Source organism: Colletotrichum truncatum (genome assembly GCF_014235925.2).
Source record: "Colletotrichum truncatum strain CMES1059 chromosome Unknown Contig_0010, whole genome shotgun sequence".
NCBI lineage: Eukaryota > Fungi > Ascomycota > Sordariomycetes > Glomerellales > Glomerellaceae > Colletotrichum > Colletotrichum truncatum.
In genome coordinates, this window is record NW_027222407.1 from 1,596,197 (window position 1) to 1,623,533 (window position 27,337).

At 50.1% G+C, this 27,337-nt stretch overlaps 9 protein-coding genes across 9 annotated transcripts; 3 read left to right on the forward strand and 6 right to left on the reverse strand.

The window, feature by feature from the left end:
* Positions 1–621: 621 nt before the first annotated feature.
* CTRU02_213880 (isoflavone reductase) lies at positions 622–1,804 on the reverse strand (the record flags this gene model as incomplete). Its single annotated transcript, XM_070206144.1, has 4 exons — positions 622–912; positions 983–1,330; positions 1,397–1,672; positions 1,730–1,804. The coding sequence occupies 4 exons, from the start codon at positions 1,802–1,804 to the stop codon at positions 622–624; spliced, it is 990 nt and encodes a 329-aa protein (XP_070060176.1).
* A 1,058-nt stretch (positions 1,805–2,862) lies between these two features.
* CTRU02_213881 (transcriptional regulatory protein ume6-like protein) lies at positions 2,863–3,936 on the forward strand (the record flags this gene model as incomplete). The annotated part of the gene is made up of 1 exon (XM_036731138.1): positions 2,863–3,936. The coding sequence occupies one exon, from the start codon at positions 2,863–2,865 to the stop codon at positions 3,934–3,936; it is 1,074 nt and encodes a 357-aa protein (XP_036577223.1).
* A 592-nt stretch (positions 3,937–4,528) lies between these two features.
* CTRU02_213882 (uncharacterized protein) lies at positions 4,529–4,924 on the reverse strand (the record flags this gene model as incomplete). The annotated part of the gene is made up of 1 exon (XM_036731139.1): positions 4,529–4,924. One exon carries the CDS (start codon positions 4,922–4,924, stop codon positions 4,529–4,531), a length of 396 nt encoding a protein of 131 aa, XP_036577224.1.
* Positions 4,925–6,845: 1,921 nt separating this feature from the next.
* Positions 6,846–8,264, forward strand: CTRU02_213883 (glutathionylspermidine synthase; the record flags this gene model as incomplete). The annotated part of the gene is made up of 1 exon (XM_036731140.1): positions 6,846–8,264. One exon carries the CDS (start codon positions 6,846–6,848, stop codon positions 8,262–8,264), a length of 1,419 nt encoding a protein of 472 aa, XP_036577225.1.
* Positions 8,265–8,910: 646 nt separating this feature from the next.
* CTRU02_213884 (TPR repeat-containing protein) lies at positions 8,911–10,875 on the reverse strand (the record flags this gene model as incomplete). The annotated part of the gene is made up of 1 exon (XM_036731141.1): positions 8,911–10,875. The coding sequence occupies one exon, from the start codon at positions 10,873–10,875 to the stop codon at positions 8,911–8,913; it is 1,965 nt and encodes a 654-aa protein (XP_036577226.1).
* Positions 10,876–13,422: 2,547 nt separating this feature from the next.
* CTRU02_213885 (cytochrome P450) lies at positions 13,423–15,064 on the reverse strand (the record flags this gene model as incomplete). The annotated part of the gene is made up of 3 exons (XM_036731142.1): positions 13,423–13,580; positions 13,639–13,902; positions 13,978–15,064. 3 exons carry the CDS (start codon positions 15,062–15,064, stop codon positions 13,423–13,425), a joined length of 1,509 nt encoding a protein of 502 aa, XP_036577227.1.
* A 1,716-nt stretch (positions 15,065–16,780) lies between these two features.
* Positions 16,781–21,520, reverse strand: CTRU02_213886 (ABC multidrug transporter; the record flags this gene model as incomplete). Its single annotated transcript, XM_036731143.2, has 6 exons — positions 16,781–17,207; positions 17,264–17,493; positions 17,553–17,792; positions 17,836–18,774; positions 18,840–20,370; positions 20,403–21,520. The coding sequence occupies 6 exons, from the start codon at positions 21,518–21,520 to the stop codon at positions 16,781–16,783; spliced, it is 4,485 nt and encodes a 1,494-aa protein (XP_036577228.2).
* Positions 21,521–22,415: 895 nt separating this feature from the next.
* Positions 22,416–24,720, forward strand: CTRU02_213887 (fungal specific transcription factor; the record flags this gene model as incomplete). Its single annotated transcript, XM_036731144.2, has 7 exons — positions 22,416–22,451; positions 22,569–22,592; positions 22,661–22,776; positions 22,859–23,250; positions 23,331–23,620; positions 23,682–24,137; positions 24,199–24,720. The coding sequence occupies 7 exons, from the start codon at positions 22,416–22,418 to the stop codon at positions 24,718–24,720; spliced, it is 1,836 nt and encodes a 611-aa protein (XP_036577229.2).
* A 400-nt stretch (positions 24,721–25,120) lies between these two features.
* Positions 25,121–26,692, reverse strand: CTRU02_213888 (cytochrome p450; the record flags this gene model as incomplete). Its single annotated transcript, XM_036731145.1, has 1 exon — positions 25,121–26,692. One exon carries the CDS (start codon positions 26,690–26,692, stop codon positions 25,121–25,123), a length of 1,572 nt encoding a protein of 523 aa, XP_036577230.1.
* Positions 26,693–27,337: the final 645 nt, after the last annotated feature.

Genomic DNA, 27,337 nt, shown 5'->3' on the forward strand with positions numbered 1-27,337 from the left:
GATACTAAGTCACTTCTACTATTTCACTATCGTAAAGCTCCCTACTTCTCGCCTTCTATCGGCTTCGAACCGGGACTGTTGTCTCCCACAAATGTTGGAACCAAAGGGATAGTTCCTCTTTACCGGGGTTCAACAGCCCATCAGACGACTAACACCTTATCATAGTCACAGCTTCCACTGTTCACATTATGCGTACTCTAGCACACATGTTCTTTGAGACGTTACTAGCTGCGGGCGCTGACTGCCAGGATGGAGCAAACAGCTCCAGGATAGTATTCTAGTCCTCGTCTACTTACCTTTTCTACCAACACTAAAGGGTATAAGTAGTAACAATAAGAGATACAAAGATAACACCACTGCTAATACTGAATCAAACGATCCCTATCTTACAGGCTAGTTAAACGACATCTTATCGACGCTCTTGAAAGTGTTAATAGATCCTGAATAGTGTCTACCAAAGTCTATTCAACAAAATAAAAATATATGAAAAAAGAGAAAACATGTATTTTAAAAAAATAGGTCAAGTCTAACTAAACTACTATCTCATTCAATTTTGACTTAACTCTATCTTATCTCTCTAGTGTATAGAATTGATTTATAGGTGAGAATAGCCAATAATCTTCATCCTTGAAAGATGAAAGAGCTGGAAGCCCGCATCACATCAGCATACTCCTCATACATAGGCCTCAGGCCGACCTCTAGCGTCTCTTTGAAAAACGATTCAAAGGAGATTCCCTCAAGATCAGGGTAGAGGTCTTTACCAATTTGATAGCCGAGGTAGCGGGCGTATGTAGGAGTATTTTCCCCCATAATATCATACGACTTTTGGTAGGTAAACTGGAAGTAATCCATCATCTTGGAGGGATCATCCTTAGTTCTAGCAATACCATCTTCAATGGCCTCAGCGGTACGCTATGCAGTACAGAGTTAGTAAACAGTTTACTTTACTGATTTTGATGAAAAGATAGAATCGAAACCCCTTTTGAGAGTTAGGGAGACATACATATTTCCTTTCAATCTTCTCACCACTGATTTGCTCTACCATATTATAGAGCTCATGTTGAGTGCGAAGGTCCGTATAGGCAAAGACCTTCTGGTTGACAGTTCTGGGGTCTGCGATAATACGAGCAACGTATTTGCCGACGTCTCGGGAATCAGTCCTGGCGCAAAGCACGTCACCACTGCCTCCAATAGCAGTATTGTAGAGAAACAGGTTACGATCAATGCGGCCAGAGGGTAGTCGCGGAAGACTAATCTGATACCACCAACCGACATCGATAACGGTGTACGGAAGATGCAGCCTTTGAATGTGATCAAGGATGTCCTCCTTCTACACATCCGGATGATGGGTCAGCTCTCTAATTCCGAAGGTATGCGTTTCAAGAGCACTACTTACATTGTCGCGCAACGTTTGGACACCTCGAGGCATGACTGTAGCATAGAAGCATGGAACATAACGTTTCACTCCTGCGTTCTTGGCTGCCTTTGCAAGAACCCTTTCATCAAGCAAGCAACAGACAATAAGGACATCTATGCCTTTGAGTCGGGCTGTGACACGATCCTCAGGGTCATCAAGGTTAAATGGCACTATGCTGATGCCTTTGTCCTGCAGGGCGATGACATTGGGCTTTTTGAGTGAGGAAGGTCGGACAAGGGCACTAATGTCCTGCTTTTAATGTGAGTCTTGGAATACCTTATCAAAATGTGATGTGAGACTTACGAATTTTGCTTCGGCCGATTCCAGCAGGCCATCAACAATGGACGAACCGTTTTGACCTGTGGCCCCAAGTATTGCCACCCTCATGTTGAGACTTTTAGCTAGAGGGGAGGGGAATTTGTCTTTGGGATCGCTAGAAAGAAAAGGCTGTGTATCTTGCTTTTGTGAGGAGGTTTGTGGTTCTCTTTATACTTGACAAGCTAAGAATGCATTACTTACATTTTCATAGTAATCACTCCATTTCTGCAATATAGCCGCCTTAGGACTTCTCACTTACTGAAGCAAGCGTGGAGATGGACTAGACTAGATCCACCCAAGCCCCGTCCCCAGCTCATCCCTTTCCGAGCGGGGATTTTTCCGAGCGGGAAACTTTCCGGGCGGGATTTAATACAGTGGGAGACTTTACATTCTGGGTTTTCTTTCATTTCACACCAACACCAACCATTTCTCAGTAACAAGACAAATTATCCAAGGCCCTAATCAGAACGTATCAGCTCTGGATTGGTGGCATGAAGCCCTCAACCTGCTGGACGTGCCGCTTGCGTCACAAAAAATGCGACGAGTCGCTGCCAACTTGTGGCGCTTGCGCAGCACTAGAAATAGATTGTTACTATTCCCCCGAAAAGCCGGAATGGATGGAAACTGAAGAGCGTCGACTGGAAGCTGCAACACGCCTGAAGGCACAAGTCAAGAAAAGCGCAAGACGCCGGCGCGAAATTGCTCAACTGAAGGCAATCACTGATAAGGTCGCTGCCAGCCAAGACTCTGGTACGCATAAGCAAAGTCCCAATGCTCTTCAGACTTCTATAGTTGCAGAGGCTCACGGGTTATCGGTCGAGCCATCATCGGAGATCATCATCCCACCAACAGCAATGCCACTCGAGACTGGGATGGCCTTTGTTTCAATATACATGGACTTTATTTTCCCTGTTCTTTTCCCCTTTTACCGACCATATATTACCCAAGGAGGACGTACTTGGTTACTTTCCTTAGCAGTGAAGAATAGCGGGTTCATGAGCAGTGTTGCTACCATCTCGTCGCTCTTCCTGTTACTTATTCCTGCCGATACCAGCCCAGATCATACAGCTTGCGTCTTAAAAACACGGGACGAAATCCATGCACACGCCAGCATCGCATTAGGAAGTATGCAGCGCGACTTACAGCAACTTCACGAGAATGGGATCGGAAACTGTCTTTTAAGCAGCATGCACTTGTTGGCAAATATGATGCAGCAGCTTAGTTTTGAACTTATGAGTACGCCATCAGGAAACTGGCCGGCACATTTGAATGCCGCCACTAACCTATTTGAGCAAATTCTCGAGCACCATGGCAAGACTGGCTCAACCAGACAGATGTCCACCGTTCTCGACAAACTCTCTCGCGCTACCTGGCCGGGTGCGGATGATGCTTTAAATACCGAACAGGGAGCATTCCGCTTCTTTTCTAGTCTTTTACTGGTTGCCGATATTATCTCCAGCACGGTGCTTGACCAACCTGCGAAGCTACTTCAGTATCACTGCGAGCTCCGACGTAGCGGTTCACCCCAGCAGCCTATCATAGACCTAGAAGAGATTACCGGGTGCCAGACCTGGGTTCTGCTGGCTATAAGCGACATTTCAATCCTTTCACAGTGGAAAAAAGACCAGATGATAAGTGGCAAGTTGTCAAAGGATGAGCTCATTTACCGAGCTACCTCGCTCGAGAGAATTCTAAACAACGGCCTTGATGAACCACGCCAAGGTTTCTACACAAAACACAGCCCCCAACATACCCGGCCATTAGAGTCGCTGCTCAATCAATCTGTCTCTCCCAAAGGCGATTCTTGCGCTCCGTCAAAGGACAAGCTCCCAATGACGCGAATTTGGATCTATGCCGCGCGCTCGTATCTTCTTTCTGTCAAGTTAGATAACGACACAAAGCCATTTGAGCTGGACACAAACGTGAAACTGACAATCCAGGCTTTTGGCGCCGTCACTTCGTCTCCATGGCTGCGCTGGCTTGCCTGGCCACTCTGTGTAACTGGCATCTATGCTAGCAAAGAACAACGGCCAGCCGTTCGCAAAATAATGGATATGATGTGTGATTTTAAAGCCTTTAGTGCTATCCAGGCAGCATTTAACATTATTGAAAGAACATGGCAGAGTCAAGAAACAGATGAAGAGTATTCAGACTTGTCCAGATGTTTCACTATACTAGGATATAAGACTCTATTATTATAACGCCTTCATCATTACACAACAAATTTTCTTTTTAGACAAATGAATATTTCAAGATTTATAATTTTAAACTTTTCAATTTAAATGTGATATTTTTGTTTCTCTTTTTGTATTTATTGAAAAATATTTTATTCAAGAGGGATACCTCCCATTTGCCGAAGAAACGAAGCATTTTATCCAAGCTAACGCGCCTACTCAGAGCTCGGCAAAGAAAACAGGGTGGTCGTTAAGCCAAGAAATATCCTTGCTAGAATGGCCGCTACATTCGCCCGATCTCAACCCCATTGAGCATGTGTGACGGATCATAAAGAATGACCTGCGTCGCCCGTACCTAGACCCGTTGAATTTAAAAGAAGAAAGCGCTAGATATTCATCTGTTTGAAGCACAACTCACTCGCGGCGTGGAGAACTATTCCCCAAACACGGATACGGAAGCTGATTGAGTCTCTGCCGCGCCGCTGGGAAGCAGTAGTTAGAGTACGGGGATGTTACATTATACGCGGTATTAGAGAGCCAAGTGCAGCGTTCAATTTCAATTAGTATTTCTCACTATCCGCGACGCCATTTTGGGGATATTTAGGTGAAATGTGGTCTTTTAGCCACCGTTTCCGCCTTCGCCCCCGAAGCCCTTGAAGCCCTTGCCAACACCGCCGACAACACAGTGCCCCTTTGACGGATCACAGGTGCGCTGAGGAGACCTGCGTCCAAACCCGCCTTGAACGAGGCCAGACTCGGGGTACCCCTCGTCATGGCGAGCTGCAGGGTCGGACGAATCGACCTTGTCCTCGGCAACGATGTCGCCGATTTGGAGGTCTTGACCCTCGTGCATGGTGAGAAAGAAGGTGTTTGCTGGGTGGGTTCCATCGCAGTTGGCTTCGGCGACAACTTTGCTTTCGTTGTCGGTGCAATAGACCTTTGCCTCGGCGGTGGCAGCAAAAAAGGAGGCCGCTACAGCTTGGAGACCCGGGAGGGCGATGTGTTGAGTCTTCATACTTCTTGGGTTTTTCTTTAATAAAGGTTTAGGCTAGTGATGAAAGATTATGATAGTATCAGCTAAAAGTTTAGTCGATAAATATACCAAGGGTTAAAACATTTGGAGAACAGATGCTAGGGGCTTCTATTTATACATCTCGACCTCGTCCCAGATAATATGCATCCTCATGAGTGTTTTTGAAAAGCGACAAGCAGCCGTACAAAGTCATGATCCGTTGAAAAATCTGTTATTATGACTGATCTGATTTCACCCTGAGTCGTAGAATTATGTACGGAGATACTTATTTTTTGTCTTCTATACTTCTGTTTCGGCCTACCAAGCGCTAGTAGCTGTATGAACCATCGTCATAGATCCCCACGCCAAAGGGGTTATTGGGAATATACTTTCACGCCAGCTTCAATGAAGTTACAAACAGTCGGCACAAGAAGTCAACGTGCTACGTAGAGCTGTTTCTGCTGTTTTCTGCGTTACCTGTTCCCCTGATTCTTTGCTATCAAGCTGGTCACGCACTAACATTGAGATATCCAGACTCAACCCAGAGTACACACGCTAACAAAAACAGTAAATAGACATATAGAACATGAAGTTTGGAATTGTCTGCTACGGAGTAGTCCGCTACGGCAGTTGTGACGCTGTGGAACAAGCGCTAATCTTGAGATATGTAGACTGACTAAAACGGACGCGAAACAACTCAATTTTGACAGAAGCTGAAATCTGTTAAAACTCAGTGCTAACTCAAAAACAGAAGACTATTCAATTAAGCAATATAAGCGGTATTTTTAATAGATTAGAAGGTTAACAGAATGAAACATAAGGTTTGTGTAGGAATGAGGAAAGTATCTCTTGGGGGTCGGGTAGACTACAGTTACATAGTGCCGAATTTCACACCCACCTTTTACTTCTCACGAAAGAGATACATGACGGTACGCTATTCAGACGTAAATCTCTTAGAAGTGCTCATCAGACAATTTGTTTTATAAAGAAAAAAGCCTTGACTAGTCTTTGAGTGGCTATTCCCCGTCATGGAGATGTACCTGTAGCCCACCGGGCCTGGATGGTATAATAGAAAACTTGTTGAGAATTCTCATGTGCTAATAACTGCACTATTGAAGGGTAATCTCTTATGACTAAAAAGTTAACTCTTCTCAATAACCTGGATTAGCTCTCATTATCGGAAGAATACTCGCCAAAATATCAAGAAATTGCTATGTCGATCCAGAGCTTGATATGTGTGTTGTGAAACTGTAGGCTAAACTCCTGAAGATTCGCTTAACTATAACTCAAGAGGGTGTTGCAATTTCCACCGAGTTTCATTAAATAAGAAACCATAAGCTAGGCACTAGATGCGCTGTGTTGGCAAGAAAAGGCTAGTGATGGATAGTTTGGAGAATAGGGGTATAATACCGTTCTAATAGCAACGTTAAGCACATTACCCTCTCATTATATTGCCCCGCAATAGAGGAAATGGGTGGATGGAAATTAGATATGGCAAGCTTACAATTGACGTGTCAGAAGGGTCTGCCCTGCCGTATAGAGTCATTTGTGACTAGCGTTCAGATATGACCCCCCTGACTATCGTGACGCGGGGGAAACCCTTCTGAAGTGATCTGCATTGACTCTACCTCTTCGTACAATTGGGTCGTCCTAAGAGTTATCTAGTTAACTCTGAAAATAACTGCCGCAGACCGAAAACTGAAACGACCGGCATTTGAACAATACGGGATTGGGTTAGGAAGGGTTTCCGCGTCGTCAAACTTAGAAGGCTCCCTCTGGCTAGTCAGGTAAAGATGTACGTTTGCCATTATGAATCAATTATCAACCTCGTTCTCCAGCCTCCCATAGAAGTTCAACTGCCCAACTACACAACGTACACCTACTCCACTGGCCCCTTCAAGATCAAGCAAAACGGTCAGCCGTAATGCGTCGTATTCCCATCAAAAAAAGGCACAATGTCACTCGTCTTGTGCAAAGCCAGGGCCTAGTCTTCGCCGACCTCGTTGCCCCCGGTGGATCGGAGCCCTACTGGCCAGATGACCGCTATTACTCCTTTACCAACGCGGAGATCCATCTCCTTGAGGAGGCTGCTCGAGACGTATTCGCAATGTGTTGCGAAGCGGCAGACTACCTCGTGGAACATCCAGACATGATCACCAACAAAATGGCGGTGCCCGCATACTGTCTTGAACAGATTACAAAGTCATGGAATCGTGAGCCCGCCTGGGGCAGTATCTATGGCCGTTTCGACGTCTGCTTCGGAGGTCTCGACCATCCAGACCCGAGACTGCGAACACCAAAGTTCTACGAGTTCAACGCGGACACGCCGACCTCGGTCATCGAGGCCGCGTCGATTCAATGGCTCTGGTTGGAACAAACCGGACGTGGTGGTGACCAGTTCAACAGCATCACCGAGAAGCTTATCCATGGCTGGAATCGCAACTTGACGCTCATCAGCAGTGAACTCGGGCACAAGCCTGTTGTTTACTTCGCCATCGGGGAGGGGGATTCAACAGGCGAGGATGCTTTGAACGCCATGATGTTGATGGAGACGTGCCAGAAAGCAGGCTGGATGACCAACGCCATTACCATAGAAGAAATATCACTATCCAAGCAGGATGGTCGCTTCTACGATACGCAAGGAAATCACATTGACGTCATCTTCAAGTTATATCCGTGGGAGTTTTTGATGGACGAGCAGTTTGGAGAAGCGTGCTTCAGAGACATGGAAAATATCGGGATGCGCGATGAAGCCGGAAACTACGTTGGCGGAACGATCTGGATCGAGCCCCCCTACAAGCTTCTGTGGAGCAACAAGTCAATCTTCGCCGTCCTTTGGGATATGTTCAAGGATGACCCCAGAGGCAAGTGGCTTCTCCCCACTTACTTCGAGAACGAGGCGCCTGCCACGATGGCAAGCTACGCGCGGAAGCCCATCTTCGCTCGTGAGGGCGCCGACGTTGTCCTGAAGAAGAACGGCGAGGTGATCCAAGATGCGTCAACAGGGCAATATGGTGCAGAAGGGTACATCATACAAGAGCTTGCTGTGCTCCCCGAGTTCAAGGACGCAGAAAGCAGCTCGTACTACCCCGTGCTGGGGTTGTGGTTCGTGGATGGTGACCCTGCAGGCATGGGGATCCGCGAGGATGGGACACCGATTACTACCAACGCCTCTGTGTTTATACCACACTCGATCGAGGATGTACCGGTAAATTATGTTCGGTCAAAGGCTCCTTGTGACGATGAGATTGAGGCAAACTTGAGGGTTGAGCCATTCTTTGACTCTTTTGAGAAAAGGGAAGAGGATAAGATAATCAACTACATTAAGAAAATTATACTCTAGGAGCAAAGTGTTCTGTCAGGCTATAGTAATGAAATAAGTACATTCTGCGTTTATTGTGCTGTGACGAACTAGGCACATAGCAAAAATGTGTAAAAGAGTGGCTTAACTTAGAAATAGGGCATGTATGGGAGAAAGCACATACTCATCCGTCTACGGTGTGCGTTTAATATTGCTTACGTAAACACACCTCGCTCGGCGTGCTCGGTGAGCCTTGACACTATCGTCACATTACGCTATTTGTTGTAGATTGTTGAGATAGTAGAATACTGGGCCCTGTGGTCCGCCCGGCCGGCCAACCGGCCACACACCCGGCAAGTGGGGCCTAGAAGGGACCGATACCTCCCTTCTACACTTGACGAACTCTGTGTGAAAAAAAAAAAAAAAAAAAAAAAAAAAAAAAAAAAAAAAAACCTCAGTAATTCTGACTGGAGCAAAGCAAAATTCTAAGTAATTTCGGAGCTTGTTGTGTGCAACTTGTCGTTTACTTTTTCGACAGAGCATGCGGGAACACAGTGTAGTCACCTCGTTTAACAAGCGTCTTTGTAAATTGGTATCAAGTCTTCATATTGACACATCGGGACACCCCTATATAATAAACAGAAACCATAAACAACCATAAAGTGCCCCATGCAATCATTAAATCGTTCTAAGGAACCCACGGCCTACTCTCCTCCGTCACCCTCCGCTGCTGGCCGACCAGCTCCTCGTACGTATCCGGCAGCCTCGGCCACTGCGGCTGCGACCACTCGTCGCCGGCAGGCACGGTGGGAAACGCGCTTTTCGTCGTCAACACGGCATCGACCGTCTCGCGCACTTCGTCGTCGTCCACCTCGGAGTCCGCCTCGTCGAGAGGGACGCAAGCCTGGAACGGCTGCTCCAGCCTCACGGAGTCGACCGCGTCCTTGATGACTTCTTCCCACCAGTCGACTTCGTCCCATGCTAGGTCCGCCTCCTCTTCGTCGACGTCGACTTCCTTTACTTCCACTTGACCATCGGGCTCAGCCTTTTCCACGATGTCCTGCTGTTTGTCGGCAATTTCCAACACAGGCTGTATCGGTGCCATGGACCTCCGCCCTGGATGCATCGCGTGGACGGCCTCTATCGGCAGGCCACTTATTATAGAGACCGCCGTCTCCACACCCCTCTTAACCGCCAGCGCGCTGAGCAGCATTTTAAGCGCGTGCTCCCATCTCCCCTGCAGCATGAACATCTTTCCACGACACCACTCGTACTTGATGAAATTACGGTGCTGACTCGGCCGGCCCCAATACTCCCTCTGCAGCTGCGCATAAGCGATCAAGGCATTCATCTTGTCCCCGGCCAGCTCGTACAGGTATGCCAGGTACTTGAGGATATTTCGGATTTGGGCTTCGTCTTTGTAGTCGTCGGCTGCTGCTCGTTCGATCTCGAGGCACTTGCGATACTCATATGCCGCTTCTTCATAGTGGCCGGCATGACGGAGGGTATGCGCAAGGTTGAGGCGCGTCTCAAGCGTCTGCTCGACTACGCGTGCTACGTCGCCCGCTTCGCGCCGGCACATGTCGCGGAGGATGACGATGGCCTCGTCCCATCTGCGAAGAGCCTTAAGTGCGGTGACGTGGTCCTCCATATTCCGTAACGTTACGGGGCTGCATATTCCGAACCTCGCTCTGTGCTCATCGAGGACCCGTTGAAACCTGCGGCATAGCCCGATTACCTCTTCATACCTTTTCAATCGCAAACTCGTCAGCCGTGCCAGTTTGAGTGTCCATTCACCATTGGCGTAGTGTAGTAGGTCGGCGGCCAAATCCATACTCGCAATCTCATCCCTGGCCTCCCTGTCCCTTCCGCGCTCAGAAAGACACATGGCGATGTTGTAGTCGATTGCAGCCTTTTCCTCGTGACCGAAGACGGGAACGTCCTCATTCCAATCCCGCGCAACACGATACGCCATCTCGGCTTCTTCATACTTGTCTTGGTTCACCAACATGCTTGCCAGGTCTCGTTGCGCCTCAATGGTTGTGACATGGCGTTTGCCCCTCCTCTTCACCAAAGTGGGGACCAGCTCACGCAGCAGCTTCTCCCCCTCAGCCCACCGGCTTGTATAATAGTATATCTCGCCCAACTCGACCATGGAGTGCAGACAGAAGTCACGCCAGGAGCCCGTGAAAAGCGTCCAGCGAAACGTCTTACCGGGGCGCTCACGACTCTTGCGTAGTAGACGATCCGCCAAGTGCGCCAGCTCCTCAGCTTCGGCAATGTCACCCATATCCTCGCGGCGGACAAGTGTGTCACCAAGAAGCAGGACGGCGCGCATGAGATAGAAGGTCTGATCCTCGGTTGTCGGCAGACCCTCGAGAAGGAGCTTGGCCATGCGCAAATGATGCTGGGCCGAGATCCAGTCCTCAGGGGTCTGATTGCGATATGCGTGGCCGACACTCAGCAATGCGAGGCCTTCGGTCAGTGTGCCCAGGCCGCGGGAGCGTTGGAGGGCGAAGTTGCCCAGGCGCAGAGCCATGGACCATTTGCCGCGTATCTTGAGGACTTCGGCAATGCCCAACAGGGTAAGGACGGTGGCCTTGTCGGAGTTGCGGCTCGCCGCCCTCCACCGCGGGGCCCTGTTGAGGCGCATGGCGGATGGGGTCGCTGGGCAGGCTCACCGCGTCGGGGTTGTAGTGGGGAGATCGCCCTCGTGGGGTTCTGTCGTCGGGGGTGGTGCCTGGGTGGTCTATGGTTGGGATCCTTGAGATGGGGGAGGTCGCCGGCGATTGTGTTTGTCGGGAAAAGTTGACGTGGGAGTATCGCGAGTGAAACCAAAAGACGCCGAAATAGAAGATGGAGATGACAAAAGAAGCCGACCGTTCGAAATGGGGGTGCAGAGATGAAAGTGAGTCAAAATTTGATGAGAGATGATGAGAAGACCCCGACCGACCAGACCAGACCCAGTGGCCGACCCTCCCTGATCAGCCAAGCCCAGCCAGTCCCAAGCTTTCGTTGCCAGTCGGAACGGAATGTAAGAAAAACAGAATGGATGGATGAAAAGATGAAGGAGAGAGTGTGGGCGTGAGACAGACAGATGGCCTCGTCGAGGGCCACCACAAGACCGTTGAATGGCTAGTCAGGAAGCGGACAACGGGCTTCAAAGTGGTAGATTTGAGACCTCGGAGAAGATGGCTTGTTAGGAGACGTACTAGAAAACAAGGCGAGCCAAGGCAATGAGAGAGAGGAGAGAGAGAGACAGCAGCCAGCGGTAGGGCGGTAGGACGGAGCTTACTCCTGCAGGCTGCAGCTCAGAAAGGTGTGCGATCTTCCCTGATCTGTGTTTTTTTTTTTTTTTTCCTGGTCCTTCTCCTTGTTTTTTTTTCCTCTTCTTGCCTCTCTTGCTTGAGCCAAAGACATTAACAGAATACTCGAGTGAGCTACCATAGAATGGTGGCCACGAAGTACATAACATGAAGTAGGGGGAGGGGCTGGTTGGCTAGGGCGCCAAAACAGGGTGCATGTACCACGCGGTGCGGCCCAGTCAGTTCGAGGCACTTGGCTTGCAGATCCGGACGTGCCAGTGGTCGTGCAGCAAGTCGATGGCATCCGACGCCCAATCAACAGCAGCCCTAGCGGCAAGCGGTAGTTGCCAGTGGAAGGACGGGCATGGCAACGGAACGATTGGGTGGTGTGTTGTGTGGTGGTGATGGTGAGGGATGGATGGATGGATGGATGGATGGACTGATGGAATAGGATGGGGATAAGCACTTGGGTTTGGAGGCGGAGGATAGCTTGAGCTGTGCCTGCCAAAGAATGGACCATTGAGAATTGACGGATGTTACCTTATGCAGTTTAGAGAATAGAATCTGTAGATTTCCCCAAAACCATATGCAATGGTTGTGTCAATCTAGCAATCCCCCTTGGGTTGACCAGGGAGACGCCTTGCAAAATGGACAATAACAGCAACAGAAGATACCTCTTATTGTGTAGTTGAAGCATTCAATTGGCCGAGATGACGAAAGTGGGGCATTGGCTGCTAGCCAAACACTGACCTCCAGCTCCTTCCCCCTCCCTGAGCGCTGAGCGCCAAAAGGGACCGTTCTTATCGCTTGGGGTTGAGGGTTGCAGGTCAATTCCTGCCTGGTCTTGTCTTGTATGGCTTAGCTAAGAAAGAGCAGCTGCAGACCTCACTTACTGAGTATGGCAGGCCTACGGCGCTATTGCACACTAAGGCGCCCCGTGCCTCCCTCTCCAGTCAGGCGAAATAACTTCCGGCAGTCGCTCCCTGCCCTGTCTGCATCGCCCCTGCCTCCCTTCCCTGTCATTATCAAGCTACACTGCACTACATTATCGATCTTGTCTTTATTGTACATGCAGCGTGTGCTTGGCATTCCAATAATGCAAGGTGCAAGTCTTTGCAGCAAATATATATTTATTATAATATACATATACACATACACACATAAGTGTGTCTGACAGATACAGACAGCCAGCCCAGACCACATCAGCTGGACCAACCATGCTATAGACCCAGCAAAGAAAAGCACTCCTAAAGAAGCGGTGTTGCTTATTCTCAGGGGACCAACTGGATTAGTGTCATGTCCAGCTGCACGACGCATTCCAGAAGGAACCTGACCTGAAACACCCATCGAAGGGGGGTTTTGATCATGGTGAGACTGAGCGCATTCCCGACCCTGCACTGCCTTCCCTACGGCCCGTATATGCTGTGGCCGTCCACTGCGGTTGTGCCCCGACTGAGCCAAAAAAAAAAAAAAAAAAAAAAAAAAAGGATTCCCTATGGATCCCCTGCTCGACAATTCCTTCTTTTCTCTTTTGCCCCCCCCAGTACCTACACAAATGTACTACATCACCACTAGTACACAAACCACCGACCACCACATGAGACAAACTGACTAAACCCCGACACAAACATTCTCTTTATCCAATACGAGTCGAATTTGGTGCTCAGACATGCATACAAATCTCTCGGTTTGGCTGGGATGACGTCTACTTTCAACAAACCCCCCGGCCACAGCGCCGACGCCCGACCAAACTAAAACAAACTCCGACTTGCTACGAATCCGTGGTATACGTGCTTAAGCTCCTATCCCTACCTGTCTTTAGATGAGCTACTCACTAATCATGGCTTCTGAGGCAGTCAGTCAGTCAAAACGCATACCTTCTTGCTCTCAGGACGTTATCCTCCGCGCTTCAATCCCACTTGCACTCCGTGCTTGGAAAACAATGCAATCGAATAGTCCTCGGTGAATGGCCGGCTATCCCGTGGCTCGATCTCTGTGAATGTTTGCGCCAGCCGGACTATGACATACGATGCCTCCGTTATCGCGAATTGTTCTGCCCGTCACTCGTTAGCAAGCTACGTTGCCGGGACACAACGGTCATCGATGCTTACGCCCAAGACACTTTCTCGCGCCACCGTTGAACGGCAGATACGCCCACCCGGGTCGCAAACCGTTCCACCGTTGGGGCCGAAATTCCTCCGGCTCGGCCCCAAACACGTCTTCTCTCCGGTGCATGCTGAACACGCTCATCAAGACATTTGTTCCTGCCTTGACCAGCAACGGCGCTCTGCCGTCCGTACCACCCCCGACCGGAAGCCTGACGTCGCGTGTTGCCTGACGTGTGTTGGCCGGGATGGGCGGGTGCAACCGCAGTGCTATCTCGAGTCAGAATGTGAACAGGCGAGAGCTTTCCCTCCCGGATGAGCCGCCGGAAAGAGTGGGGAGCTTACATTCATTGATGCAATACCGAAGCCAAGTTAGCTCCCTGATATGTGCTTCGCTAGGCAGATCGTTACCCACGATCGCCGTCACCTCCTCACGTAACTTTGCGTACGCCTTAGGATGACGTGCCAGCATGAAGAACAAATTCCCCAACAGCGCCGCCGTTGTGTCTCGGCTCGCGATGAGTATGTTCATGACCTGGTCCCTGAGCGTCTCACGGTTATCAGTCTCCTTGGCCAACTCCGTAAGGAAATTATACCCCATGCTGCCACCGCCCTCTTCCACGTCTTTCTCCTTGCTCCGCATCGCCATCACTTCGTCGACGTATTTGTATGCGTAACTCCACGCTCGATCACGCTCTTGAGCCACAGAGTTGCTTGACGAGAAGCTATAAAACGGTCCCATTTGTATCACCCGCGCCGCTTCTTCGCAGCACCTCATGTAGTCATTTGCAAACTGGCCTTCAGCCTCCGTCGCGCTTTGCGGGTCTAAAGTATTTGTACTCCGCCCCAATACAAACTCAGTCGCAACATCCAGCGTCAGGTTGAAAAACAACCGTCTCAGGTCGACCGTCGCTCCGTTGTTGGGTATATGATGGAGTAGCCGCTCCACATGTACCTCGAAGCGCCCCAACTGCGGCGCGATGTTGTGCTTCGTGAAGATGGGCCGCATGAGGCTCCGCGAGTGCGCCCACTGCGGACCATCCGTCGTGAAGATGCCGTCGCCTAGAAATGGTGCCAGAGCCTTTACACGGATAGCCGGCATCTCAAAGTCCTGGAAGCTCGTGCCGAGAACCTCTTTGACGTTCTCCGGGTCGATTGTGCTCACCGTCTCGTAAAGCAGGCGCTTGTTGACGTACGTCGTGCCAAATTTGCGGAACCGCTCATGGCCGAGTCGGAGATACTCGTTCTGCCTCGCGCGACGGACGGTTTCGAGAACGAGAGAGAGGCCGATGATGGGGTCGCCGCCTATGGACTGGTTTTGTGGCGGGAGACAGCCGTGTTCTCTGGCCAACCTTCGTCTGTGGAATTTCGTGAGGGCGTGTTTGACGATGTAGTAAGCCACCACCACGGCAGCACAAATCGTGAGAAACATGTCGTGCTGGCGATACCAGGACAGTTCTTCGAGGGGGAAATAAGGTAGTGGCAAGTGTGAAAAGACAGGTTGTAGGTGACGCGATAAAAGACTGATCAGAACTGATTCTCCTTGCCAAGTCTCCTTCTTTAAATGAGCGCCATTTTATATATATATATATATGTGTGTGTGTGTGTGTATACCTACGCAGTCGCCTTTGAGTCTCAGCGCCGAGGTCACGTCTTTGTCTATCCTAGATTGTTCTGCTTGTAAGGTCATCCTGACGGAACGAGACTAAACAGCCGACAGTGTGACTTGCAAATACCATCGCCCTGATTCTGTGTCTCCCTTGCCGGACCCCAAGTTCACAATCCTTTTGATATGTATCCCTGGTATCCGTGTACTTAGTTAGGTTGAGTTACGACAGGGCGTTGAAGTGGCTGGCAGCCAGGACCGGCTGCTGACACGCATGTCTAGGGCTTTGCCTTGTTTGGACGCCGCCGCCGCCGTCAATGGTGTGTCCCCTGGCACTTGAAATGGTGTAAGCTGCCGACATCTCAATGGGTTATTGGGGGCTGAGATTTTTTTTTTTTTTTTCCTCTTCAAATGACTGATTCTGGGCAATTCAAACTATATTATTCCAGTCGTGGCGTTTGTTGCGTGGTGCCGAGGGGGACTTGTTCGTTCTGGTGAAACATGGGGGGGTTGAAGGCGAGCGTTGGTTCATGTTACGCTGTATAACGTCAGCATGCGGTTTACGACTGTGTGAAATTTGATATCGATGATTTACGCCTCCCCTGGATGAGTCTACTCATATTGCGAGACTTCTTCAGAAACCAGCTCGATCAGATCGACACTGCCAATGTCTCGCCGGGATCGCCTCGGGCCGAACTGAAGAAATTGTCTTGTCTGGCAGCCGCCAGGGTGAGATGTGCGCCTTCTTGTCATCTTAAATGACGTGTTATATGGCGGAGCTGGCGTTGGAACACCGAGGCCGAAGAATTCGACAGAAGAATAAGCTGCATGGTGTGGCATTGCTTGGGGCTTTTTGTCTCCTTGGTTTGGGGGGGTTGGATTGGACGTTGCTGCCTTGTTGATGATATCTTCAGGCCTCAAGGTCGAACTGACGACAGTGTACACGTGAGTTGGTGTTTTGTTTAATACAGGAAACGTCATGCTTGTGGTGTGGTTTCTTGGTTTCTACAGGACAGCGTGTTCGTGCTTTAATCTCGATCCTGTTTGGCGTTGAAGATTGTTTCTCCGTACGGGGCATTGAGAGGTAACACCTGACGGTAAGTCGATGACGGAAGAAAAGACCAGATAGCGATATGCTGATTTTGTTGCTGCGTGTTGTTCCAACCGTGGCACTTGGCTGGATTTTCCCCAAAGTGCGGTACTCCTGTTAGTTAGGCAGAAAAGGTATGCTCAATGACACTGATGAAGGATGTTCAAATATCCGGACTAGTCGGTGATGAGTCAAATAAGACGCCAATTGTCATTATTTGCAGTGATTGTACGTAGCATACAAGATAAAAATTGGTGCGGAGCAACTTCAGAGAGTGCCCGAAGAAAGGAAACAACGACTAATATCTACAGTCTATAAATTGAGCATTCTGTCTATGATTTTATTAACGAGGACCATGCCACCAAATATGTATGGAATCTACACTGGCAGGTTCCCTCCATAACCCGTGCAATATTATATGAGAAAACACCATTCTCAATAGTTAGTACTCTCTACTCCTTCTTCGCCTTGCTCGTCTTCTTCGGCATCCGCACCAGCCAGTAAATCAAGGCGGCAGCGGCAATGTTGAAAATGCAGTACACCCACAGCAACCCGAAATCGCGCCACCGGTTTCCAAAATCGACGTTGATGCTCTTCAGGAACGTGTTGGTCTCGGACATGGCACAGTAGCTGCACTCGGTGCCGTTGCCCGCATCCGGGTCGGACAGGTAGCCTCCAGCGGCGGAGATGTAGTTCGCCATGTACGCGCCGCAGGTCTGTCCGCTCGGGGCGCTGAACCGTACAAACTCGTTCGAGGCGCAGTGGACCGGGGCGTTGGCGAGGGATGTTCCGAGGAAACCCTCGACGACGTAGGTGAAAGGGTTGACGCGGTACATGAAGATCCAGAAGCCGGGGAGGGTGTCCGGTCCCGCGAGGATGCTGTGAGGTTTGTCAGTTGGAAATTTTCATGAGTTTGGGTCGAGAGGGGGACGTACCCGCAGAATAGGAACATCATGATTGCGAAAAGGTTGACGATTCCACCTGCGATTTCTTCATTCGGAAGACCAGCGATCACCATGTGGGCGAAGGTGCCGGCGAAAATGAAGAAAGCCCAGACGATGAGGAACATGGTGATACCGCGGGAGTCAACGGAGTCTGTGGGGTAGGCGTTGCGATACAGGCCGATGGGGAAGTACCAGCAGACGAAGCAGAAGACGGAAGCGAGCTAGTATATCTCGTCAGTATAGTTTCTAGCTGTTGATATCGTTTTGGGATGTCCCTTACCGAATTCCAAGCCATCTCCACCAGAATGTTGGCAACCATGAACGCCTTCCATGAGTACGTCTTGGAAGGTCTTTCGCGGGCTTCGTACATGGTACGCTGGGAAACAAAGATGGGCATGATTTGTTCAACGACTTGACTGAAGATTGTGAGGAAAATGAAGACGCCAAACATTTGGTTCTGCAGGCCTCTCTGGGTATTTTCCGCGTTTAGGAAAGAAAGGCCGATGAAAAGGGCCTGGTCCGGTTAGTTTAAACAGCATATACAACATTTCTGATGAACTTACAGCGCCAAAGGTCAAAACACCCTTGGAGTAGATATAACCAGGGCTGCGCCAGTATTGCTGAAAGACACGCTTCGTGACCTCCATGAATTGAGTACTTAAACCAGCCGCGAATTCCGCATGGCTGGACGTATCCTCACTCTGATGCCCCTGGGCCGGGCGACCAGCACTCAACCGAGTTAGTTCGTCCTGAACACCTTGGTACTCGGGCGTCTGCCGCCAGACGGCAGGCCAGTCGATGTCGGTGTGGGCACCGGGCGCGGCACCGATGACTTCAAGCATGTACTCTGCCGGGTTGGTCCCGGGAGGGCATTCCGGAGCGCCGTTACGAACAAAATAATCGACTAGAACCTGCGAGTTCTTTCCAATCTCGCCGAAATATACGGTCCTGCCTCCCTTTGCAAGAAGCAAAAGTCGATCGAACCGCTGGAAGAGCATCGCTGAAGGCTGATGGATGGTGCACAAGATTGCTTGTCCGTTCTTTGTCAATTTCTCCATGAGATCGCAAATAGACCACGAGGTCTGGCTGTCGAGTCCTGAAGTGGGTTCGTCGAGGAACAGCAAGAGCTGAGGACGAGCCGCGAGCTCGACGCCGATGGTGAGTCTTTTCCTCTGCTCAACATTGAGACCCTCTCCAGGAACACCGATAACGGCATCCGAGTACTCTTCCATTCCGAGAAGGCCAATCACAGTATCCACATAGGCGAGCTTTTCCTCACGAGAGTAAGTAGCCGGTTGTCGGAGGAGAGCGCTGAAGGTGAGGGCCTCGCGGACGGTTGAGGTATGAAGATGAAGATCTTGCTGCTGAACGTAGCCTGTTTTCCGTTGGAAGGAATCGTCGCGAGGTTGGCCGTTAACCAGCATATCGCCTGTGATGACGCCCATTGTGACACGAGTAGCTAGAACGTCGAGTAGAGTAGTTTTTCCAGCCCCAGAAACTCCCTATCATCTCAAGTTAGTTGACCATGTTTCCACGGGTTGCAGTGCCTCGTGGAAGGAAAACGTACCATCAAAGCAGTCAGAGTGCCAGGCTTGACCCAACCATCAACATGGTCCAGAATTCGCCGGGGCTCACCCTTAATCTTGATGTCATAGCATACATCCTTCCAGTGGAAAACGGATGTCTGCTTCTCCATTCCAGCCACACTGTCAGATTCGCTGCCGCTGCTTTGCTGAGCCCTACCAACCGCGCCGGTTTCGACGTCGGCAACGCCCCGCTTGCGACGCCTGCTCATCTCCTTGCGGCTGAAGACCAAAACCTCGCCTTTGGAGCGCTCAGAAGCAATGTACTCAGTGGCGATCAAGTGAAGCCCCATGAAAAGAATCATGTATGCGATCAAGACGCCAAAGTTCCTCCACCGATGGGCGTTTTTAAAGCCATAAGACGTGGCGAGGTAAGTGGTACCACTGACCATGTCTTGGCCCGGGACAGATCCAGCTGTAGAGCAAACCCTCTCGTTCGCAGCAACGGAGTCGTAGCCAGGCCCCATTGGCACGAAATTGGAGCAGGCGAAATCGCGACCAACGAACTCGCTGAGCATGACGCTCTCAAGGCCGTAGTAAACCGGGTTGAGCCACCGGACCCAGCCAATCCAGTCTTGCATGTACTGCGGCGGGATAGCGAAACCAGTATATAACGCGATGAGAAGCAGGATAATGGACGCCGGAGCAAGTGCTTGGGCAATTGACTTTGTAACGGAGCCAATGAGGCGGAACATCATCGACATTGTCAATGTCATCGTGAAAGAGATGAGTAGGAAGAAGAAGAAGGGGCCAGGCTCCCTACGCAGATTGCCCATGAAGTAGAGAGTTGTGTTCATCAGGATGGCGTTGACGATCTTATAGGGCAAGTCGACAATCATGGCTGAAAGGGCTTCTGCAGATGGATGGTACAAGGCGTAGCGAGAATGCTTCTCCACAATCTTGCGCTTCGCGTACAGCGTCATGATCTCGAGGATGCTTCCGAAAGCATTGATAATGACGATGAAAAACAGAAGAATACCGCGGCGGAAGAAACTAGATGTGTTTGCGGGCAGGTTATAGAACAGACTGCTGACGATTAGGGCTTCGAAGATGTTGGTGATGAGCATCGTTAACGTCATGCTAGGGTCGCCCTTAAGCAACACCCAGTTACGCCAGAGGGTCAGCTTCATCTGCTCCATGTAAGAAAGCGTGAATGGGGACTTGGCGCGCTGCGACTTGGACTGATCAATACGGCGAGACTCGAGGAACTTTTGGAAGTGCTCGCCACCAAAGGGGTGTTGTTGGAGGTAGTCTTCGACTTCTTCCATCAGACGCACACGGTTTTGACTAGCTTTCCAGGCCTTGGCGAACTCGTCGGGGCTACGCGGTGTCTTGCCTTCCCATCCTGGGCGAATGATGCGTTCTTGGTGGCTGGTCATTGAAGTAAGGAAATCGGCCGTTGTTTGCTGTTCTGGGCAGACGAAGCCGAGTCCCTCAAAGTAAGCCCTGGCTTCACCGGTCTTGCCGAAGAAAATCTGTCGCCCCTCGTAAAGAACGATCACTTTGTCAAACACCTTGATCTTGTTAGGGTTGAAAGTTCCTTTTACGGATTGGATAGACTTACGTCATACGCATCTTGAGATGCTTGATAGATGGCAACGCAAGATGTGCTGCCCATGACATCTGCTTGAGTTCTCAGGGTTCGACAGAACTCAAGAGCATTGGCACTGTCAAGACCTCTGGTACTGTTGTCCCAACACTGCAAGGGAGAATAACTCAACGCCGCCTCCGCAATGGTGACTCTCTTCCTCTCACCGCCACTGACACCACGGACGAAGTCATTACCCACGCGAGTGTTCTTAGTATGCGAAATACCAAACATAGCCATCATAACATCGCGAAGATGCTCGGCATACTCCCGCTTCGTGATACCTTCAGGGACGTTTTTGGGGCATCTGGCCCGTGCCGCAAAGTAGAGCGTGTCACCGACTGTCATATGGGGGAAGTGATCGTCGACTTCGGCAGTATAAATTGCCTCACCTCTGAACGCCGTACGCATCTGCTTGGGGTGGATGCCCTGGTAATTGATCGTCGCGTCGTCGCTAATGTGAAACCCGTGAGTTTCTCCAGCGACAGTTCGCAACAGTGTCGAACATCCAGATCCAGGTGGGCCCAGGACAGCTAGCATCTCGCCGCCATGAACAACGCCCTCGAGGTCATGAAGAATATCAATACGTTGCTCTTTGGCACCCATGAGCTTTTTGACGAGAGATGCCGTCTCGAAGAAGACATTGCCCACGCTCTTCTGGTAATCAGTTGACGTGCCAAAACCGTAGACATTGAGATTCTTGAAAGCGATGCCGGTCGTCTTGGGTGGGTTTCCTTCAGAGGTATCTGTCCGGATATCGTAGAACGCCTTTGCCCACTTCCTGGCGTTGAATGACGCGCTACTAGGATTCAAAGGGCCCTCAGCAGGTACGGGAAATAAAGAACCTGGAGGACCGTGGGATTGCGTAGTAAGTCGCCGAGCAAGCTGTTGAACCTCGTCGTTCATCCTCTCTTCGCTTTCGGCGTTGCTATCGTGTTTTGCCCATTCTTTCTCTACGATGGTCGTTGCCGATCCCGAATTCGGGCGCTGCTGCTGCTGCTGCTGCTGCTGCTTCTCGTTTGTAGCAGGGAGAGGCAGAGCGCCGTTCTCTGTCTCCGTGTCGCTGTCAGACCGCATTTCGAGTGGAGAGGTCGCTCAGACCAGATGACACAAGACGAACAGACTTGAAAAATGATAAAGTTTTGAATACAAAAATAACGATGTGGTATAAAATGAGTCCAATGTAGTAATGTGGCACAATCATCGGTTGAAACCGAACTGCCTAGAAACGGTAAGGAAGAAGAGTACCATCTTAACTTTGAGATGACTGTGGGATATGTATTTATTCAAATTGCTCAAAGAGCTTATCTTTTGATTAACAATCATCTTGAATGTCTGTTGCCAACAACAGTATTTTTTTTCTTGGTTGATGGTGCTAAGTGTAACGGACGTTCGGTTGCTGAGAGTCCGAAAGTCCGCTTAAGAAGTTTTTAAAGAGAACTTCAGCCCTATGAAACATAGATTCGGACTCTGCCAAGATCCCCATACTAAGTTCGCTAATGTCGATCTGGAACATCGAAGCTAGCCACGATTCAAGTTGCTGATGTGGCTTGCCTTGGCTTTTTGGCCAGCTGGTGACAGCTACGAACGGCTGGGCTATAGAATCATTACATCATCTCTGGTCTTCGGAGGATTAGCTTTTCCTCATCCGCCCAGCAGGCGGCGTTCTCGGGACTCCGTTCTAAGCTGTCCGCGGGCCCCGTAGCACGGTCTTGCGCGGGTTTGCGCAGGTCACATCCACCTTTGCCAAGCCAATCAGGGACAGCAAATTTGACTTTGAGAATTAAATCATATTGTGTCCCAGACTCTTTGAACTATGGTGGGATAGAGCGGCTCAGGTGGGTTTGGTCGCGGGCCTTGACATAGTGTATTTGTCCTTTGCAATTCCCCCCTCAATCTTTGCAGTCTCAGCATTCGCTTGTCCTTGAGACCAATTCTCCGCCCTCCAAACCTCCAGAGAGACTAGTCAGCCATGGCGGATCAATCAGCACAGCTGAACCCGCTTTCGGTATGTAGCGGAGATTGCCAATGCCCATCGCCCGACCTCCTCATTCTGGCAACTGGTGTTACTTATTCCGTATTGTTGACTTGCGGCTGATATTGGCTTTCAAATACACGTTTATAGTGCAGAAAATGTAAACATAGAAAGGTAAGTAAACATTTCACTTACAGAGGTATTGACGTTGCCTTGTCTTACAATCTCTTCAACACAAACAGGTTCGGTGCAGCCGGGTGATGCCAAGTTGCGACAGATGCAAATCGCATGGCATAGAATGTGTTTATCCCCAAAGGGTGAAAAGGAAAATAACTCGGACTCTGACGGACCGCCTATCGTAAGCTCCGCCCCTGCAGCCCTTCTTTACAGTTGTGTGGTCAGAGATCCCTGGCTCAAACTCCGTCATCGTCGGCTTCTAGAACAACCGATGACGCCCTATCCACCATCCTTGAGCGGCTACAGCGAGTTGAGAAGCACTGCACCACGCTTCCTAACGCGACCCAACCACTCGGTACTCGAGATGTACCCCCTGTTCCCGCCCCTGATTCTATAGGTCATCAGCATGCATCGGTGTCTCAGAGCACACCGTCAAATGTCCCTTCTCCTTGTCCCTCCAGTGCCGCTGGTGGAGCTGCGACATCTCCATGGACGTCGATTGCTACACCTAGCGCAACGCCCGAGATTGATACGGCCGCCATCCTTAAAGATGCCGTCGATCAGGTGCAACGACTGAGGTTACAGAGCATATCCACTGCTGCCATTACTGAAAACGTCAAGATTCCATCAGATCTGAGCAAGCAATGGATTGAAAGTGAGTATCCAACTTCGAATATGACCCCTCAACTTTCCTATCTACCCCATGTTGCAGCATTTGACTGATACGGCCGCCAGACTACTTCACGCACATGCATACGGAGATGTTTGTCAGTCTGATAAACCTCAAGCTTATCAAGTTAATCCCCGACCTTCTCGAACTCCCGCATGTTCATCTTGACCCTGCAATTCTTGTTGTGTACTTTGGGGTTCTCTATCATGGATGCGCTCTCGGAGCGACATTCGAGGGCAGCGCCGACGGAATACAATACGTACGCATGTTGTATCTCTGTTGCCTCCGCTCTCTTCCCCTGTGGCAACGCGAAGCGACAGGGACAACGACGGATTTTATCGCAGCTGTATTCATGGTAAACTCGAAAACACACTTTTATTTTGCAGAGCTAGCTTACTAACATGAATTAAAACTAGTGTCGCGCAGCCGCAGAATGTTTTGATGAGGAGCTAAGCTGGCGAATGTACACCTATGCTTGTGAATACGCCCAAAAACTCAACCTTCATAACCTTGACGCCAACCCAACGACCAGCACAGCTCTGGTCGACCAATCCACACTGGACAATGACCGAAAAGGGTTCTGGGAAATGATACAGATGGACTTTTTCTACAGACTCCTCTTCAACAAGCCGCCATATATCACGTCGAACCTAAATTCCTGGAAGGTTAATCTTCCTTGGCTGTCAATGAACGCAACACCGGATATGAACGCCGTCCCAACTATGACATTCATCATTGGGTCACGTTTCACCTTCATAGTGTCCAGATTCTTCCAAGCACTGGAAAATACCAACAGCAGCGACGACGACATTCGGCGTAAGACCGAAGAGCTATGTCGGGAAGTCTTTGAGCTGTTCGAAGAATGGAGAATCGTAAGTCCACCAAGCTTCCCCTAAAATTCCACTCGATATCACTGACATGGGCTCTTGCTAGGATGAATGGTACCGAAAGACGATGAATACCGGAAGCAAAAGCGAGGCCTGGATGGCTACCGACGTGGTCCTGATGGGCTACACCTACATCATTTTCATGCTGCGCAAGCTTTCGATCCTCCGATCCAACTCACCGCAGCCTGTCATGTCGGACTCTGACGTCCCCGATTCGCCGCTTGCTGTGGACGCCTCGCGCCGTCTCCTATCCGCTGTCCAATTCGTTCTCATCAAGAACCCATTTCCAGAGGCGATTTGCGTCTTGTTCGGAATGTACCGCCTCTACGTCGCGTACGCGTGTCTGATGAGTAGCGTGATACACTCATCTGACATACGAGCTCATATCGAAGACGTTGAGTTACTTGAACGACTGGGAGAAGCGATGGCTATATCATCGAGGAGCGAGAGAGACTTTGTGCCGTTAATCAGGGCCATTCAGAGCCTGAGCATCGAGCTGAAAAAACGGATCAATGAGCCGGGAACAAATGCGGCTACTCCTATGCTTGGCGTCGGCATAAGCATGTGAGAGAGCTTGTAAACTACTTTAATTGTATGGTTCATGAGGCGATGATCTAGACTCTATTGACACACCCACTGGCCATTTTGTACTATCAGGGACAAGGCGAACCACGGTATGGCACAATCGGATGTGGAAAAAGGGGGTATAGATCGGCTATTCATTGAGTTACTGTATTGTTGTTTTTCAAGTTTAATAATTCAAACTAATGTGATTCGGAGACTTGAGGTCCGTAACACTGGTTGGAGCAGCTTTGATTATCCACTTGTATCGTCCTGATACCCTTCTTAAAGCCGAGGTACATCATCATCTTGTCCGATTTTAATAGCATAAGACAACCTCACTGACTTGTATGTAATGCTTTCAACGCGTACTGTATTAAGTGATTTCGTAGGAAAACACTGATAATCTACCGAAGCAGGGGGTCTTCCTTTAGTGATTGCTCATAAGCCTTCTCTATCAACTCCGCCCGCTCCAGACTTCTTGGCTTGAGATCAAAATCGAATTTCTTAGGCTGGACGTTGAACCCTTCAACAAAGTTATAAAGAGGCGGTATGATCTCATTGCCGTCGCCATCCTTGGCCCTATTAATGTTACACCCCCAAGCCAGCAACGCAATCTTGAGGTTTAGACTCCTCTCGGCAATATTAATTCCCTGGCATATACGTCGACCGTGGCCAAAGGCAGAGAAGTTCTGCAAATTTGGATAGACCGTAAGAGGCTCTTTGTAAGTGGGAAATGATGGATGCAGCCAGCGGTCTGGATTGAAAGTTTCGGGATCCGGGTAGAGCTCCGGGTCCCGCTGGATGGCCCACTGCACTGCGTGCACCACGGTACCCTTCTTGAGGAAATACCCGTTGTATGTGTCGTCCTCCGTCAGGCGATGAGGAAATCCGCCTGCAGTGATTGGGTAGTACCTCAAAGTCTCCTTGACACATGCTCTGACAAGAGGGAGTTGAGGGATATCGGTGAAAGTCGGCAATCTATCAGACCCAACGGCCGAGTCGACTTCTTTCTGCAGCTTCTCGAACCAACCGGGATTCCGCATCATGCAAAGCACGAATGACGCGAGAGCAGAGCCTGATGTTGTCGCGGCGGCCTGAAAGACGGACCCAAGCATCCAGTTGGCTTCACGTCGCGTGAGTCCCCATTGCTCTTTGGTGTCCATCCAAACCCGAGCCCAGGAAGGGGCCTTGCTCCGATCAATGAGCTCCTGGAAAAAGTCTTCGTCGCGTCGCCTCCGTGCCCGAAGGTACTTTTTCCAAGGTGCTAGCCACTCTGGGATATACATTAGTGACGGGAAAAGGTCGACCAAATACGCGCCGGGGGAGCCGGCGCGCTCGAGTTCGTGAACAATATCCAGAATCATCCTGGCGTCGCGATCATGCCCGCTCTCGAGGCGCAAGCCGTAGATTAACCTCATGCCTATACCGACGCTAAAACGCTCAAAGAGGGCTTCGTAGTCGTGGGGGTCGCGGATCAAATCGCGCAATAACCGTACGGCCTCGATCCTCTGCTCAGTCTCATAATGCGGTGCGACAGGCGACATGGTCACCTGGTGCAGAAACTTTCGATACTTGCGCCATCGCTCGTCGTATGGAAGCAACAACAGCATATGGTCGTCAGTAAGCAGATGCGATGAGGCGGGAGCATGGTGGCGGTCACTATAGGTGTTGCCGCGCTGGCGGAGGAGGTCGTTGGCGGCAGTCTCGGTTCCGAGGAGGACGTGCTCTTGGCCCGGGATTGAGAGTCTGACGATGGGACCGTGCTCCTTGATGAGTTCGTGAAAGGCGAGCCATGAGTGAACCGGCGGGATGGAAAGGAGATTGCCAATGAGGGGCTTCGTTTTCGGCCCCGGCGGGAGGATCGTTCCGGGCGGGATTTGTTGTCTCTTCGACCTCAGAACTGTGACGATGATGCCGAGGAAGATGGCTGCTGCTGCTGCCAGGAATGGATCTACGACACCCGAGTAGAGAACCATTCTGTCGGGAATTTTCGTTACACAGTTGGCGACGACGATCAGAATGCTTAATGGAACATGTTTCAATATCCCAGTTTTGACAAGCTTGTCCTGGCGAAGATCACCTCGGGGAATTGCTTTCATAACAAACTCTTCAGCACCTTTTGTCTCCCGGCACTTCTTTGTCCTGTGACAAACCCCACATCATAGCAGCCCTCTGCTATCGATTTCCCCCCACTCATTATTGCCGGATACCAATAAGAGAGGGTCTTTTCACATTCAGCCCTGCCAAAGCCATTGCGAAGTGACTTAGCGTGGTATGTCCGAGTCATGTCTGGCAACGCATTATTCCATGGTAATCATGAAGTTGCAAGAGTTGACAAAGAAACCATACAGATGTCTCTCCATACACAGAAGTGGTAGCTGTGCCAAGGGGGCACAGCAGAGGGTTCTGTAGAGAATGAGGTCCAAGCTTCTTTGTTCTACCCAGGCTGCCAGTATAGGAGCTTTGTGTTGTGAGGAGTCAATATTTCAGCCCAAGCTCCATGCGGTGGACCGGACCTAGTTTGGTCCCAATATGACAAAAAAAAAAAAAACATGTTTTGGCCAGAAGAATCGATGGCAGTCGTAAACTATTTATTACATTTGCGCCTCCCCATGTTCTGG